Raw genomic sequence first — 15,883 nt, 5'->3', positions numbered from 1 at the left:
CTCAACAATCGGCAAATCAATTGCCAATAGGTTCTGAAATGGAACCCAAAATCTCCCAACATTTGGTTAAACAAAATGGAAATCTTATATAAAGAACAAATAAACCCTAGAAAAATATGAAGACACGATTTTTTCCTTACAAAGAAGAAAAAAAAAGAAAAGAAATACTTTGTGTTGGATGGAACTGATAAATGGTGAGAGAGGGAAAAGAAGTATTCTATAAAGGTCTGAATGCGATGACCAAATTGCATTTACCTTGTACCTAAATAACCAATTGTACTTGAGTTGCTCACAACCGGATTAGCAAAAAAAATCTTTTAGTCATCCCAATGCCTTTTGTAATCTGTTGCGTTGGCCACTCACTGGCCTCTAATAGTGCGCCCACCCAGGATCAATCACGTAATTCATGGTCCTCACCATCTCTTCGATTGGCGTCGATGAATTGGGTTGGCTGCAATAACTGCAATCTGATGCGTTGTTTAGTGTTTAATTGGGTGAAGAATATTTTAATGCCCTTTCAATGGTGGAGGGGAGAGACGAGAGCGAGGGGGGAAGACGCCACGGATGCCTCTGGGTGCTATTTGCCTTGCCGACCACCATCTGAAGAGGAGGGAGAGAATTAGGGCGATGGTGATCGAAGGTTATTTAAATTTTTAGAAAAAAAAAAAAAGTTATTTGGTATAAAATATAAAATTTCTTTTTTATTTCGTATTAAGTATAAAATTTTTTTTCCATACTTGTATAGAAGTATTCAGTAAGTTTTTTTTTTACTCAATTGTTTTTGAGTTAAAAAAACTTACTCAAAATTTACTGTTGCAGTCTCTCACCGGCTGCAACAGATTTTGATCTCCCAAAGGCAGCCGTCAGAATCAACTTTTCTTTAGTTGATGCGTTGTTTTGTGTCGGTATTCTTTAATCGATAAAAGTTGTCGATGGGGCCCAAAGAGCACCCGGACTTATCTTTTAATGAATTCCAAAGTAATTTTCTTTTGGAATCCGTCAGATCCAGTCTATAAATAGATAGACTTAAGTTTTGTAATAGACAGAATTCTCCCGAAAGAGATTAACCAGTCATTGACACTCTCTCGAGAAAACATAGTTTGTAATCATTTCAGACTTTCAGTAATACAGTTTTGTATTTACAGACTTCCGCTAGTGCATTCGTAACAAATAGTTTTTTTTTTACTCAATTGTTTTTGAGTTAAAAAAACTTACTCAAAATTTACTGTTGCAGTCTCTCACCGGCTGCAACAGATTTTGATCTCCCAAAGGCAGCCGTCAGAATCAACTTTTCTTTAGTTGATGCGTTGTTTTGTGTCGGTATTCTTTAATCGATAAAAGTTGCCGATGGGGCCCAAAGAGCACCCGGACTTATCTTTTAATGAATTCCAAAGTAATTTTCTTTTGGAATCCGTCAGATCCAGTCTATAAATAGATAGACTTAAGTTTTGTAATAGACAGAATTCTCCCGAAAGAGATTAACCAGTCATTGACACTCTCTCGAGAAAACATAGTTTGTAATCATTTCAGACTTTCAGTAATACAGTTTTGTATTTACAGACTTCCGCTAGTGCATTCGTAACAAATAGATTTTTTTTTACTCAATTGTTTTTGAGTTAAAAAAACTTACTCAAAATTTACTGTTGCAGTCTCTCACCGGCTGCAACAGATTTTGATCTCCCAAAGGCAGCCGTCAGAATCAACTTTTCTTTAGTTGATGCGTTGTTTTGTGTCGGTATTCTTTAATCGATAAAAGTTGCCGATGGGGCCCAAAGAGCACCCGGACTTATCTTTTAATGAATTCCAAAGTAATTTCCTTTTGGAATCCGTCAGATCCAGTCTATAAATAGATAGACTTAAGTTTTGTAATAGACAGAATTCTCCCGAAAGAGATTAACCAGTCATTGACACTCTCTCGAGAAAACATAGTTTGTAATCATTTCAGACTTTCAGTAATACAGTTTTGTATTTACAGACTTCCGCTAGTGCATTCGTAACAAATAGTTTGTAATCATTTCAGACTTTCATTAATACAGTTTTGTATTTACAGACTTCCGCTAGTGCATTCGTAACAAAGAAGGTGCCCTAGAGAGCAGGGACTTCCCGAAAGGGAAACCCTTCTCTTTCTAAGGTATGACTTCCCCAAAAATATTGTATGATTATGTCATTTAATTTTTGCAATACAATTTACATTTTGGTAGCATGCTTGGGTATGATTTTATCTCTTACTTAAAACTGCTATAAGTATTAATATGCTGTAACATCATATGGCTTGCCCAAAAGGAATGTTCTTTTATGATCATCATCTCTAGCATATGATAACAGCATGCGTTGCACTCCTTACTTTGTATCTTTGATATGATCTGACCAAGTACGAAGACACTTGCTAGTAACCCTGAAGGATGGTTACCCTTGTCCGCTTTGAAGGGGTAAACAGGCCAGGAGAGCCGCACCAAGTACCCGTGTTTAGGACAGTAGGGCATCTGGGTGAAGCTGGGGTGTAGTAGGCGGAAGGCGACGAGCCGGATGAAGAAGGCAGCTCCACCTGATTATGTCTAGAGTGGTATCCTAAACTAAGGAACAAGCCTAAAGCCATATGTCTGATGTTGTGTTACTCTTATGTGTGTTAGTACAAAGTTTTATGTTTTGAGTAGTTTTATCATTTAAGCAGTAAGACTATTTATGTTTATGCAAAATACAAAAACAAATGAAAAACATGATAAAATGGGAAGTAGTAACCTTAGATCACATGGGAATGTGGGAGTACCTAGTAGGGACTAACATATCTTGTTGAGCTCTTATTTTTTTATGCATCCTAGTTACGACACCAAAGAGTAGATCATTTAGAACGTGCTATTAAAGGCAAAGAGCCTGTAGTAGTCACTCAGGTACAGACACCTGAGCCTAAGCTTGACGATATACTCACCAAACTTGGAAACTTATCCTTAGGACCACCTTTGGATACAGAGGCCAAGATCCCTTGGCACCAACTTACTGTTCCCAACAGTAAGATCCTCTCCTTCGGGACCTAATGTCTCGAACCAGAACCACAACAGGAGTTGAACCCTTCACAGGGACTGCTCGTGTTATCAGAGAACGAGGTAGCACCAGCACCTCCAGACCTCTCCTAGACAGACTTATGTCTCTAGGAAGAAGCAGACAAGAAGAAGGAGATGTTTCATTAGACGAAATCATCCAACCCGGCCAGGACTATGACAGATTTGCTTGCAGCAGAGGAATTGACTTGCTTAGCGCAAGAACCCTCTACAGAGCAGGAAGACTGGCCTATCACACCGGATTCTTCAAGCATCACCGAGAAACACGCATCAGATGTTTTACCGGCGACGCAGTCACAAGAACCCTCTTCAGCACAGAAGCTGCTGAGAAGCTTTATACAGACCAGAAGCAATATCAGTACATGCATATGGGACTGATAGTCATTGGCATAAGTGGCCTTATGCGACAAGACACTGGCTGTAAGACCCTGGTCACCATCTATGATGAAAGATGGAAGGACATGGGAAAAGCATTAATAGGACTCACGGAAGTAGATATGAACCGCAGTCGTGGCATATTCTACTGCAGCCCTAATTATATGCTTACCATTGATGACTTTGTCAGGTTCATCAAGATTGGTATTCAGACTAAAGGCTATGAATCAGCAGACGAAGGAGATAACAACCTCTTCACCATTGGATTCTTAGGAAGATGTACAACTAGAAGCAGAGCAGATTTCAAAGTCAAGATTGACGAAACTGTAAAGCTTATCAGTACACAGGGACTGGAGATGTGCCCACCTGAAGCATATAGTCCAACTATACATGCAGGACAGGAATGGGAAATGAGCAAGTTCATCAAGAAAGCTCAAGTACTCCAACCAACAAGCACTGTGATGAACACAGACAGAAGTGGAAATATGTCCGTCAGATTCAACGGATATAGCCTCCAAATTCTCACTTGTGATCCAGTTGAGCAAAAGGAAGATGAACATCCTCCCAACAGGGAACTTGTTTATATAAAAACAGAACCTGGTACGATCAGCAGAATAGTCAAAGATAAAATCCTTTACCCCGTGGAAATGGGAATGACTGATCTTACACCAGAAGAACTTACGGAGTTAGAAGACCAATGTCGCTCTACAGGACAATTGGTAGCAGGACAGTTTTTACACTATGATCTTGAAAAGAACATCCGTATTCTAGAAGTCTCCACAGAAGAACCAGAGATTCTCATCTATGGAGAGGACAGTGATGATGAAGATAGCATCAGCCAGAGTGATGATTTCCATGAAATCAGCCTCACATATGATCTTGAAACCATCACAAGATCCCTAGATTTAGTAGCTGTCCAAAGCAGCACAAATCTAATAGAAGACCTGGACTATGGACCAGAACCAGAACCTGATCCACCAGATCCAGAACCTGATCCTGAATTACAAAGCGTAATCAGTGAGGTAGACACGCTCAGCATTGCTAGCCATATATCCTATAAGAAGGAATTTATGGAAAGAGGCGGAGCTCAGACACAATCCACTCCAATGGAGGAAGAAGTGACATCCAGACCAAACCCTAATCATAGACCTAGGGGAGAAACCACTTCTACCAGCAATCTTCCACGACGACCCAGTCAGAAGTATTCCAGGAGAATGGATCAGATCAGAAACCATGACCAGAATGAATTAGTTCATTATCATGATTCAGATTCTGATAATGAGTTAATTAATGACTTTGGTACAGAAACAAGAACCCTTGCAGGATGGACATCCGATGCTGTTCTCTCAAATCTTGTTCACATTACCTTAGTTCACCCTTCCGAATGTATCCATGAATGGAAAACATCTGAAGGATCAGACAGTACCCCTTGCTTTTATTGCAAATGGTATCCCAGCCTTCTCAAAAGAGCTAAGTGCCCCAAGTGTTATACTGAGGGATGTATTTCATGCATCAACAGTACCTATAATCTTAGCCTTAGTACCTCTTTTGCCAAGCCAACCCAAGATATAGGCAACCTAGAATTAAATATTCTATCCAGAAAAGTGGCTAATCTTGAAGACCACAACCAGATGCTCTACTCCAAGATCGCTCATCTTGAAGATAGGATAAGTTGTTTAGACAAAGGTAAGCAGCCTCTAATCAACCCTGACCCCTCTGGGATCGGTGGATTAAGCCTGTGTAACCTTGCACAATATACTCCACAAACTACAGAGTATATTTACAACCAAGACGTCTCTCTCAAAACCATTAAGGTTAGCTGCGAGATTAGACTTAGACATCCCAAGACTAAAGAGTTGTTTATCATCAACACTCAAGCCTTGATAAACTCAGGATGCACAAATTGCATTATCAACCAGGATTTGATCCCTTCTGAATATTGGAGGAAATCTCCTTATTCACAAGATGCTCAGCAGATGGATGTAAAGTTATATACTTACACCCATACTGTTCTTCCTGGTAGCACAATTTGTTTCTTGACAAATTGTGGAGATTTTTCCCAACAGTATAATCTCCCTTACGAGGTTACTTGGATAAGACCGCTACAGCTTGGATCTGTAGACTTTATCTTAGGGTTAAACTTTCTGCTTGCAGATGGAGGTAGTGTTCTCCTCAGCCGAGACTACATTCACATCCACAAACAGACTCTGTTTACACCAGTCGAGGTCACTGCTAGAAAAAGACTCACCAGAACATCAGAGTACGTCCGTAAGCGTGGTGGACCCATAGATAATAATAAGACAATTGACGACATCGGAAAGAAGTTGGCAAAGTTCGATCAAGAACTCAACAAGCTGGAAGATGAAGAAGACTGTCAATGTTCAGTTAAAGGAAGCGGTAAAAAGAAACCAAACTTCACACACGAAGTTTCAGAAGACAAGTATGATCCCACAAGTGATCCTACTTCAGATCTGTATGAAGAAGAAATAACTTCAGCAGAAGTAGACTTAGACGAAGTCTTTTCCAGAAGCAACGACTTAGCAGACATGAAAAAGATCAGCCACACTCTGTTTACAGCTCCTCTAGATGATTTTGATCTAGAAGACTACATAGACAGATTAGAAAAACTCCAGATAATTGGTGAAGACATCACCAAACATTGGGAGAAAGACAAGGTCATTTGTAAACTGGAAATTCTTAACCCAGATTACAAAATCAAGACCAAGAAGATAGAATCCAACAATGAAGATCGAGAAGACTTCAAGATGCACATCAAAAAACTCCTCAGATTCAATGCCATCAAGAAATCCATCTCACCGCACAGATCTGCGGCATTCATTGTAAGAAAGCACAGTGAGATTGCCAGAGGAAAAAGCAAAATGGTCATCAACTACAAACGGTTGAACGACAATACTGTAGATGATGCCTATGATCTCCCTGATCAGACCCAGCTTGTCAACAACATCCAGAACAGTCAGATCTACAGCAAGTTCGACTGTAAATCAGGATTTTGGCAAGTTAGAATGCATCCAGATAGCATACCATGGACTGCCTTCACATGCCCAGAAGGACATTTTGAATGGTCAGTCATGCCATTTGGACTCAAAAATGCACCATCAGTCTTTCAAAGAAAGATGGACGATGTTTTCAAGACCCACATTAACTTTGTTGCTGTATATGTTGATGATATCCTAGTCTTCAGCAAGACAAAGCGTGAACACAAAGAACATCTTAACATTGTTTTCGAAGAGTTCATCAAGCACGGGATAATAATCAGCAAGAAGAAGATGGAGCTTGAAAAAGCCCAAATAGAATTCTTAGGCAGTGTGTTTGGTAATGGAATAACCCAGCTCAAACCACATATAAGTACGAAGATCCTAGACTTCCCGGATAAACTTGAAGATCTCAAGCAACTCCAATCGTTTCTAGGCCTTCTCAACTATGCCAGTCCTTACATAAAGGATCTTGGAAAGATTGCAGGACCTTTATATTCAAAGACTAGTCTAAAAGGCCAAAGATACTTTAACCAAGAAGATGTTAAGCTTGTCCAACAGATAATAATCAGAAATTATATGATACTGATCTTATTAATTTCTGTAATATTTCTGTGCAGATGGAAAGACTTCCTCGTAAGCCTGGCTTAGCTGGATTTAACCGTTTCGCTTCTACAGTTCCACTAGACGGAACTATGGTCAATTACCAGACTCCCACTCAAGCAAGCCCCGCTTCATCGAGTGCAGGTAAGACAGACAGACCAGCTTCACTTGGCCCAAGAAAGGGTAAAGGGAAGAAGAAGCAATTATGATTCCCCTAGCCTTGGAATCCAGTGGAAAGTGCTCTATGAACTCACTCGAGAACCAGAAATACTGTTAGCAAGTTCTTCTGAATTGAGGAGACGGTTATGCTCGTACTCATCATGTGCGGTGAGTTTGAGGTACCATATTTGATAGGGCTGAAAGAAACGAGTTTTTTCGTAACTTCCAATGGAACTGGAAATCCAAAAAGTAAGATGGCAATATGATACGACGTTTTTTGGTTTTTCCTTTTGTAGGTTTTGGGACTTCTTCGATGGTTGTATCGGAGGAAGAAGTAGGTAAGGGATCCGCTTCAATGGTTTCATCGAGTTCTTCGGAAGAGTCTGACTTATCAGAAAAGGCGTAAATTTGTTCGTTTTCTGAAGTATTTTTTTCGTCAGAGTCACTAGAGTTTTCATTCGGAATGTAACCGAAGTGGGTAAGCAGATTCTCATTTTGTAATGAGATCTGGCGCATACGAGTAATGATATGAGCGCTTTCGTCGAACGTGAGTTGTGGGTCGACATATAAAGCTTGTAAACAATTGAGCTGATCTATGATGCTTTCATAATCTTCTCGACGATAAGTAGAGGAAGAGGGTTCAGAGAAGACCTTAAGGGTTTCAACTTTGTCTTCATGTCTGTAGAACAGAGGTTTGACCTTGTAACGGGTAGGTTTTCCAACAGAGGGATATACTGGTGGAAGGGTATCGTCAGATGGAAGAGCAGAATCCTATGGTGGAGGAGGATCTGGTGGTTCAGGTGGGTATAAATCAGACATTTTAGCTTTTTGAAGTTTGGCTAAATCGATAGTCATTTGATTGATTTGATCTTGAAGAGCAGCATCTGGTGTGGATGAAAGGGTGAAAATCTGGGTAAGAGTTTCTAGTTTGTCATTCAAGGAGATCATTCCTTGTTGGACATCTTCAAAGGAGGAAGCCATATGGGTGTTGGTTGCCTCTAAATTGTGCTGGAAATCGATTTTCCAGTCAGTAACCATGTCGACAAGAAAGTTGATTCCTGCCCCTACTTGTGTAAATGAAATAGGTTCTGTAGAAGTGAAATGGGAGATATGGCGATAATTATTGATATCATGACCGGTAAGGTTTCGGATACAGTTTACAGAGCTATTTTGTGCCATCGTTATAGAGTCTCAGATGTTTAGAAATCTGTTCTGGTGCCTAAAACCAATGGTTCCTGTAAGCAGCTTAACAATTGTCGTAAAAGTCATACAGACACTGACATATAAGCAAAGACAGGAGAATATGGGCTTGCAACAGTATTCAAACATAAGAGAGAAATAACATAAGCACAACTTAGATACTGAAAACTTTATTACATAGAAACATAAAACTTACAGTGGTCCAGATTCGAGGTAGGCTCTGATACCAATTACAAACACATGCGGAATTACAACAGACCTTTACAAGACAAGGGGAAACTGAGAGATTTACAAACACAGAAACAAAAACAGATGCCTAAACCTTCTTGGGGCTTTGGTTTAAATAGCATTACAAAAGATAAACAGTGCCGGAGGAGATAAGAGCGAATCTTTTCTTTTACTGTTTGAAAAAGTGAGTGTCGGCAACTTTCACTGTTGATGAATAGTATGTCGGCAACTTTCGGCTACTTTTGCTTTTGGAAAAGTAGATAAGACATGTCTTCTGTCGTGTGCTGGATCATGATTGCAGTCGAGTGGAGAAGAGTGTCGGTTATCCTTCCATTGCATTAATGATATTATGGAGTTCATATTCATCAAGAGGAGGAATACTGGCAGGCGACTGTGCATCGGCAATATCCCATTCAAGATTGAGGCGTTCAGCCCCGTCTTTGACACGAGAGGGGATATCCAGTGTAGTCATGCTAACGATTTCTTTTAAAAATGCTGTAGCAGTCTGAATCTGGTGTTCACCATTCATCTCATCACCATAATAACAAGTGATTGTAGTGACAAAGAGTCTGCGTCCGTCACAACAATAAAATATGGGTTCTTGATTATAATAAGAGCCATCAAGAAAACGTCGAGCAGTGTCTTGGAGATGTAAGAAACTGTGAATTTCGAAGTAATAAGGAACAATACTGTTAGCAAGTTCTTCTGAATTGAGGAGACGGTTATGCTCGTACTCATCATGTGCGGTGAGTTTGAGGTACCATATTTGATAGGGCTGAAAGAAACGAGTTTTTTCGTAACTTCCAATGGAACTGGAAATCCAAAAAGTAAGATGGCGACTATATTGCCAGTGTTTGCTTACTTTGTAAATCATGGATTTTATCATGGCGGGGAAAAAATGATAAGAATCATGGGAAGAAAAAGTAATTTTGTTTACCAATCCCCAATCGATGGGTTCCATGGACCAGTCTATGCCAGGAATGATAAAGAAGGTAAGCTTAGGGACTCGTTTACCATTATAAAGCATATCAAAGGTATTGATATCTTCATGAAACATTGTATAATAATTTTTAATGGTAGCATAGTGATCTTCAATCTTTCGATAGATAATCCGAAAGAGATCGGGAGGAAAAATATCTCTTGCTTTTTCAAGGAGACAGATACGATTGATTTTTGCAAACGTATTGTGTGGAAAATCATGTTCTCCTACTAACTGGGCAAGTTTGAGAAAACAATTTATTTGTGATAGAGAAAAATCTTTTTCCCAGTCAATAGTCAGACAGATCTGTATGCAAAGCTTTTTAAGCTCGTCCGTCATAGCGGATTGTTCTGCTATAAGGGCTGTAAGAGAACTCAGATGTTGTCTGAATTTCTTGTTTGCACAAAGTTTATGTGCTTTCCAAACATTATTAATTTCATCATAAAAATTGTTTGGAAGTCCAGGATCATAGAAATTGTTAATTTCTGTAATATCTGGAGTTTTAGAAAACATTTTTTGAGAAGCTTGTCCCACATTATAGAAAACTGTTTGGGCTTCTATAAGTGTGTCATAAGCTTTAAAACAAGAGCCATTATAAGAACGAAGCTGTTTGTGACAGTCATTCCAGGTGTCATATATGCCAGGCTGGTGACCTGCAAAAACCACGAACCATTTTTGTGGTTGTGAAGGAGTTGGTTTGGAGATTGCCTTTTTAGCAAGAGTGATCCAACCTTCTTTATCCTTTGGTGGAGTATGTTCCGCCATCTGTTTGTAAGGGAGGAGAAATATCTTTGTTAGATACTTCTGGAAGTCTACTTAAGAAATCTGCAAGAAAGTTGTTAGTTCCTTTGATATGTTCAATAGCAAAAGAATATTGAGCAATAACATTGTACCACTTTAAACGTCGTCCGTTTAAGCAATTTCTTTTATTGATCAGAAAATCTTTAACGGCTTGGTTATCTGTTCGAATAATAAAATCTTCCGGAGTAAGATAAATATGAAATCGTTTGATTGCCAATGGGTGTCAAAGAGCACAAGTTGCATCATCAGTGAGGAGTTGCTCACCGGTATGCCCAACCAATTCTTCTTTAAGGATTTTGACAAAGCCGCGTAAAACACCGTCGATTTTATCGAAATTATTTAAGAGGGCATCCTTTTGTCGTTGGCCTTGGGGAGTTTGATCCCATTGACGAAGCCAGTCGAGAGCATCTCCTTGTAGGGTTGCTGAAAGGTAATCAAGGAATCGGTCGCGTTCCCAAGTTCCTTTGTAGTTATTGACGAGAATGGCTAAAGACTGTGCCCATTCGTCTATAGTTTTCAAATGATCTTTATATGGGACATTTGTAAGGTCCAGATAAGTTCCATGTTGTGAAATGGGAAACTTATTGAGATCATCTTTTCTTGTCCAGGTGGGGACTGTAGAAAAGTAGTATTTATACGAAGAGGTATAGACTTTTGGTTCGGCGGGTTTGGCTTTTTCCTCATCAGTCTTTTGGCCAGAGCCAGAGACTTCTTCTGCCGGAAGAAAGTCTTTGGTGGGAAAATCGCCATAGAAAGATTCGTCTAGAATCGTATCAGATCGACGTTTTTTGGTTTTTCCTTTTGTAGGTTTTGGGACTTCTTCGATGGTTGTATCGGAGGAAGAAGTAGGTAAGGGATCCGCTTCAATGGTTTCATCGAGTTCTTCGGAAGAGTCTGACTTATCAGAAAAGGCGTAAATTTGTTCGTCTTCTGAAGTATTTTCTTCGTCAGAGTCACTAGAGTTTTCATTCGGAATGTAACCGAAGTAGGTAAGCAGATTCTCATTTTGTAATGAGATCTGGCGCATACGAGTAATGATATGAGCGCTTTCGTCGAACGTGAGTTGTGGGTCGACATATAAAGCTTGTAAACAATTGAGCTGATCTATGATGCTTTCATAATCTTCTCGACGATAAGTAGAGGAAGAGGGTTCAGAGAAGACCTTAAGGGTTTCAACTTTGTCTTCATGTCCGTAGAACAGAGGTTTGACCTTGTAACGGGTAGGTTTTCCAACAGAGGGATATACTGGTGGAAGGGTATTGTCAGATGGAAGAGTAGAATCCTGTGGTGGAGGAGGATCTGGTGGTTCAGGTGGGTATAAATCAGACATTTTAGCTTTTTGAAGTTTGGCTAAATCGATAGTCATTTGATTGATTTAATCCTGAAGAGCAGCATCTGGTGTGGATGAAAGGGTGAAAATCTGGGTAAGAGTTTCTAGTTTGTCATTCAAGGAGATCATTCCTTGTTGGACATCTTCAAAGGAGGAAGCCATATGGGTGTTGGTTGCCTCTAAATTGTGCTGGAAATCGATTTTCCAGTCAGTAACCATGTCGACAAGAAAGTTGATTCCTGCCCCTACTTGTGTAAATGAAATAGGTTCTGTAGAAGTGAAATGGGAGATATGGCGATAATTATCGATATCATGACCGGTAAGGTTTCGGATACAGTTTACAGAGCTATTTTGTGCCATCGTTATAGAGTCTCAGATGTTTAGAAATCTGTTCTGGTGCCTAAAACCAAGGGTTCCTGTAAGCAGCTTAACAATTGTCGTAAAAGTCATACAGACACTGACATATAAGCAAAGACAGGAGAATATGGGCTTGCAACAGTATTCAAACATAAGAGAGAAATAACATAAGCACAACTTAGATACTGAAAACTTTATTACATAGAAACATAAAACTTACAGTGGTCCAGATTCGAGGTAGGCTCTGATACCAATTACAAACACATGCGGAATTACAACAAACCTGTACAAGACAAGGGGAAACTGAGAGATTTACAAACACAGAAACAAAAACAGATGCCTAAACCTTCTTGGGGCTTTGGTTTAAATAGCATTACAAAAGATAAACAGTGCCGGAGGAGATAAGAGCGAATCTTTTCTTTTACTGTTTGAAAAAGTGAGTGTTGGCAACTTTCACTGTTGATGAATAGTATGTCGGCAACTTTCGGCTACTTTTGCTTTTGGAAAAGTAGATAAGACATGTCTTCTGTCGTGTGCTGGATCATGATTGCAGTCGAGTGGAGAAGAGTGTCGGTTATCCTTCCATTGCATTAATGATATTATGGAGTTCATATTCATCAAGAGGAGGAGTACTGGCAGGCGACTGTGCATCGGCAATATCCCATTCAAGATTGAGGCGTTCAGCCCCGTCTTTGACACGAGAGGGGATATCCAGTGTAGTCATGCTAACGATTTCTTTTAAAAATGCTGTAGCAGTCTGAATCTGGTGTTCACCATTCATCTCATCACCATAATAACAAGTGATTGTAGTGACAAAGAGTCTGCGTGCGTCACAACAATAAAATATGGGTTCTTGATTATAATAAGAGCCATCAAGAAAACGTCGAGCAGTGTCTTGGAGATGTAAGAAACTGTGAATTTCGAAATAATAAGGAACAATTCTGTTAGCAAGTTCTTCTGAATTGAGGAGACGGTTATGCTCGTACTCATCATGTGCGGTGAGTTTGAGGTACCATATTTGATAGGGCTGAAAGAAACGAGTTTTTTCGTAACTTCCAATGGAACTGGAAATCCAAAAAGTAAGATGGCGACTATATTGCCAGTGTTTGCTTACTTTGTAAATCATGGATTTTATCATGGCGGGGAAAAAATGATAAGAATCATGGGAAGAAAAAGTAATTTTGTTTACCAATCCCCAATCGATGGGTTCCATGGACCAGTCTATGCCAGGAATGATAAAGAAGGTAAGCTTAGGGACTCGTTTACCATTATAAAGCATATCAAAGGTATTGATATCTTCATGAAACATTGTATAATAATTTTTAATGGTAGCATAGTGATCTTCAATCTTTCGATAGATAATCCGAAAGAGATCGGGAGGAAAAATATCTCTTGCTTTTTCAAGGAGACAGATACGATTGATTTTTGCAAACGTATTGTGTGGAAAATCATGTTCTCCTACTAACTGGGCAAGTTTGAGAAAACAATTTATTTGTGATAGAGAAAAATCTTTTTCCCAGTCAATAGTCAGACAGATCTGTATGCAAAGCTTTTTAAGCTCGTCCGTCATAGCGGATTGTTCTGCTATAAGGGCTGTAAGAGAACTCAGATGTTGTCTGAATTTCTTGTTTGCACAAAGTTTATGTGCTTTCCAAACATTATTAATTTCATCATAAAAATTGTTTGGAAGTCCAGGATCATAGAAATTGTTAATTTCTGTAATATCTGGAGTTTTAGAAAACATTTTTTGAGAAGCTTGTCCCACATTATAGAAAACTGTTTGGGCTTCTATAAGTGTGTCATAAGCTTTAAAACAAGAGCCATTATAAGAACGAAGCTGTTTGTGACAGTCATTCCAGGTGTCATATATGCCAGGCTGGTGACCTGCAAAAACCACGAACCATTTTTGTGGTTGTGAAGGAGTTGGTTTGGAGATTGCCTTTTTAGCAAGAGTGATCCAACCTTCTTTATCCTTTGGTGGAGTATGTTCCGCCATCTGTTTGTAAGGGAGGAGAAATATCTTTGTTAGATACTTCTGGAAGTCTACTTAAGAAATCTGCAAGAAAGTTGTTAGTTCCTTTGATATGTTCAATAGCAAAAGAATATTGAGCAATAACATTGTACCACTTTAAACGTCGTCCGTCTAAGCAATTTCTTTTATTGATCAGAAAATCTTTAACGGCTTGGTTATCTGTTCGAATAATAAAATCTTCCGAAGCAAGATAAATATGAAATCGTTTGATTGCCAATTTTATTGCTAGAAGTTCTTTTTCATAAATAATATAATTCTGTTCATTGGGTTTAAATTTACCAGAATTATAACCACAAATTAACTCTTCTTTTTGAAGGAGTTTGGGTATGGGAGCTTTACGAGCTCGGATCATGGGAGAAGAAGGAGTGTCATCAACCCATTTTTCTTGAGGAATAGCTTTTAAGACACATCCCCAACAGAGGTCTGAGGCATCTGTTTCAAGAATAAGTTTATCTCCGGTTTGAGGAAAATAAACTTCAGGAATATGGACTAAATCAGCTTTGATTTGTTGGATAATGGTGGTATCACTATCAGTCCAGTCAAAAGTGACATTTTTCTGTAGCTTCTTTAATAAAGGAAGTTCCTTTTGAGCTAACCCTTTAATAAAGGAGCGGCCATAATTCAAGATGCCCAAAAAGCTTTGAAGTTGCTTTTTATCTTGAAGGATGTCAGGGAAATCACGGATCTTAATAATTATGTGATCCTGTAGTTTTATACCCTTGTGAGTTAAAACTAATCCCAGAAAATCAATAGATTCTTTTTCAACATCTATCTTTGTTGGAGATAAAATGATGCCGTATTTCTTTAGTTTTTCTGAAAGACAGAGAAGATGTTTTTTATGTTCATCTCTTGTTTTAGAGAAAACTAAAATATCATCTATGTAAACAACAACAAAATCTTTAAGATCATTAAAGATAGAATCCATCCAGCGCTGATAGATTTGTGGTGCTGTGTTAAGACCAAAAGGCATAACGGTCCATTGATAGTGGCCGTGAGGGGTACTAAACGCCGTAAGCGGTTTGGACTTCTTGCGCAGTTTGATCTGCCAGAAGCCTGCTTTACAATCAAACTTACTAAAGATTGTAAATCCACGAGTTTGATTGATGAGAACATCTTTGCGTGGGATAAAATATCCATCGAAAATTAGATGTTCATTGAGCCGTTTATAGTTGATGACCATGCGGGCTTTGCCACGTTTGACTTCACTATGGTTTCTCACCATAAAAGCAGGGCTGCTATGTGGACTGCGGGTGCGTTCGATGAGTTTTTTCTCAAGGAGGTCTTGAAGTTGTGTATCAAATTCATCAATGTCTCTTCGCAGATAGATCATGGGTTTAACACGAATGATGACATTGCGATTTTTGAGTTGAAGTTTACAGAAACGAGGACTTCTTTTCCACAGGGTAAGTGGATTCTCTGAGAAATTTTGCCGGAGTGACGCATATAGCCAATGGGTGTCATTGAGAACAAGTAAGTCTGAGTCTCGTTTGGGTGGAGAGAACTTTTCATTACAAACAGAGGCTAAATTTTCCTGAATAGGGATTTCAACGACTGTTTGATCTTTGAGAGTTAAAGAAATGGTTTTTTCGTTTAACTGTAAAGGAAGATAACTATAGATAAAGTTACATCCTAAAATAAAATCACCGTGCATGTAAGGAAAACAAAGAATTTTTGGGATAATGAACTTTTTATCATTAAGCCAGATAGCAACGTCCTTTGCTTTAAACTGAATCACATTCAGAGGTGCTTCAGCATCAATGCCTTGAACTC

The 15,883-nt window shown here is 39.1% G+C and overlaps 2 protein-coding genes across 7 annotated transcripts; one reads left to right on the top strand and one right to left on the bottom strand.

The window, feature by feature from the left end:
* The first annotated feature begins 282 nt into the window (after nt 1–282).
* On the top strand, nt 283–14,561 carry LOC132274189 (uncharacterized). Of its 6 annotated transcripts, none has more exons than XM_059775400.1 (3): nt 283–1,932; nt 2,051–2,131; nt 2,428–9,617. In XM_059775400.1, exon 3 carries the CDS (start codon nt 3,032–3,034, stop codon nt 7,073–7,075), a length of 4,044 nt encoding a protein of 1,347 aa, XP_059631383.1. In that variant the 5' UTR covers nt 283–1,932; nt 2,051–2,131; nt 2,428–3,031; the 3' UTR covers nt 7,076–9,617. The 6 variants fall into 6 exon arrangements, 5 of the variants coding, with proteins under 5 accessions (XP_059631383.1, XP_059631382.1, XP_059631381.1 ...); XM_059775399.1 differs by having other exon boundaries at nt 2,373–9,617; XM_059775398.1 differs by having other exon boundaries at nt 2,326–9,617.
* On the bottom strand, nt 12,656–14,289 carry LOC132274190 (uncharacterized). Its single transcript, XM_059775401.1, has 2 exons — nt 14,206–14,289; nt 12,656–14,077 (listed from the first exon to the last, which is right to left on the bottom strand). The coding sequence occupies exon 2, from the start codon at nt 14,075–14,077 to the stop codon at nt 12,656–12,658; it is 1,422 nt and encodes a 473-aa protein (XP_059631384.1). The 5' UTR covers nt 14,206–14,289.
* Nucleotides 14,562–15,883: the final 1,322 nt, after the last annotated feature.

Source organism: Cornus florida, unplaced genomic scaffold (genome assembly GCF_030987335.1).
Source record: "Cornus florida cultivar Cherokee Brave unplaced genomic scaffold, ASM3098733v1 CherokeeBrave_3.0.0_Hap2_Chr09, whole genome shotgun sequence".
NCBI lineage: Eukaryota > Viridiplantae > Streptophyta > Magnoliopsida > Cornales > Cornaceae > Cornus > Cornus florida.
The sequence above is the reverse complement of the archived record's forward strand: the minus strand, read 5'-3'. Positions and strand labels throughout refer to the sequence as shown.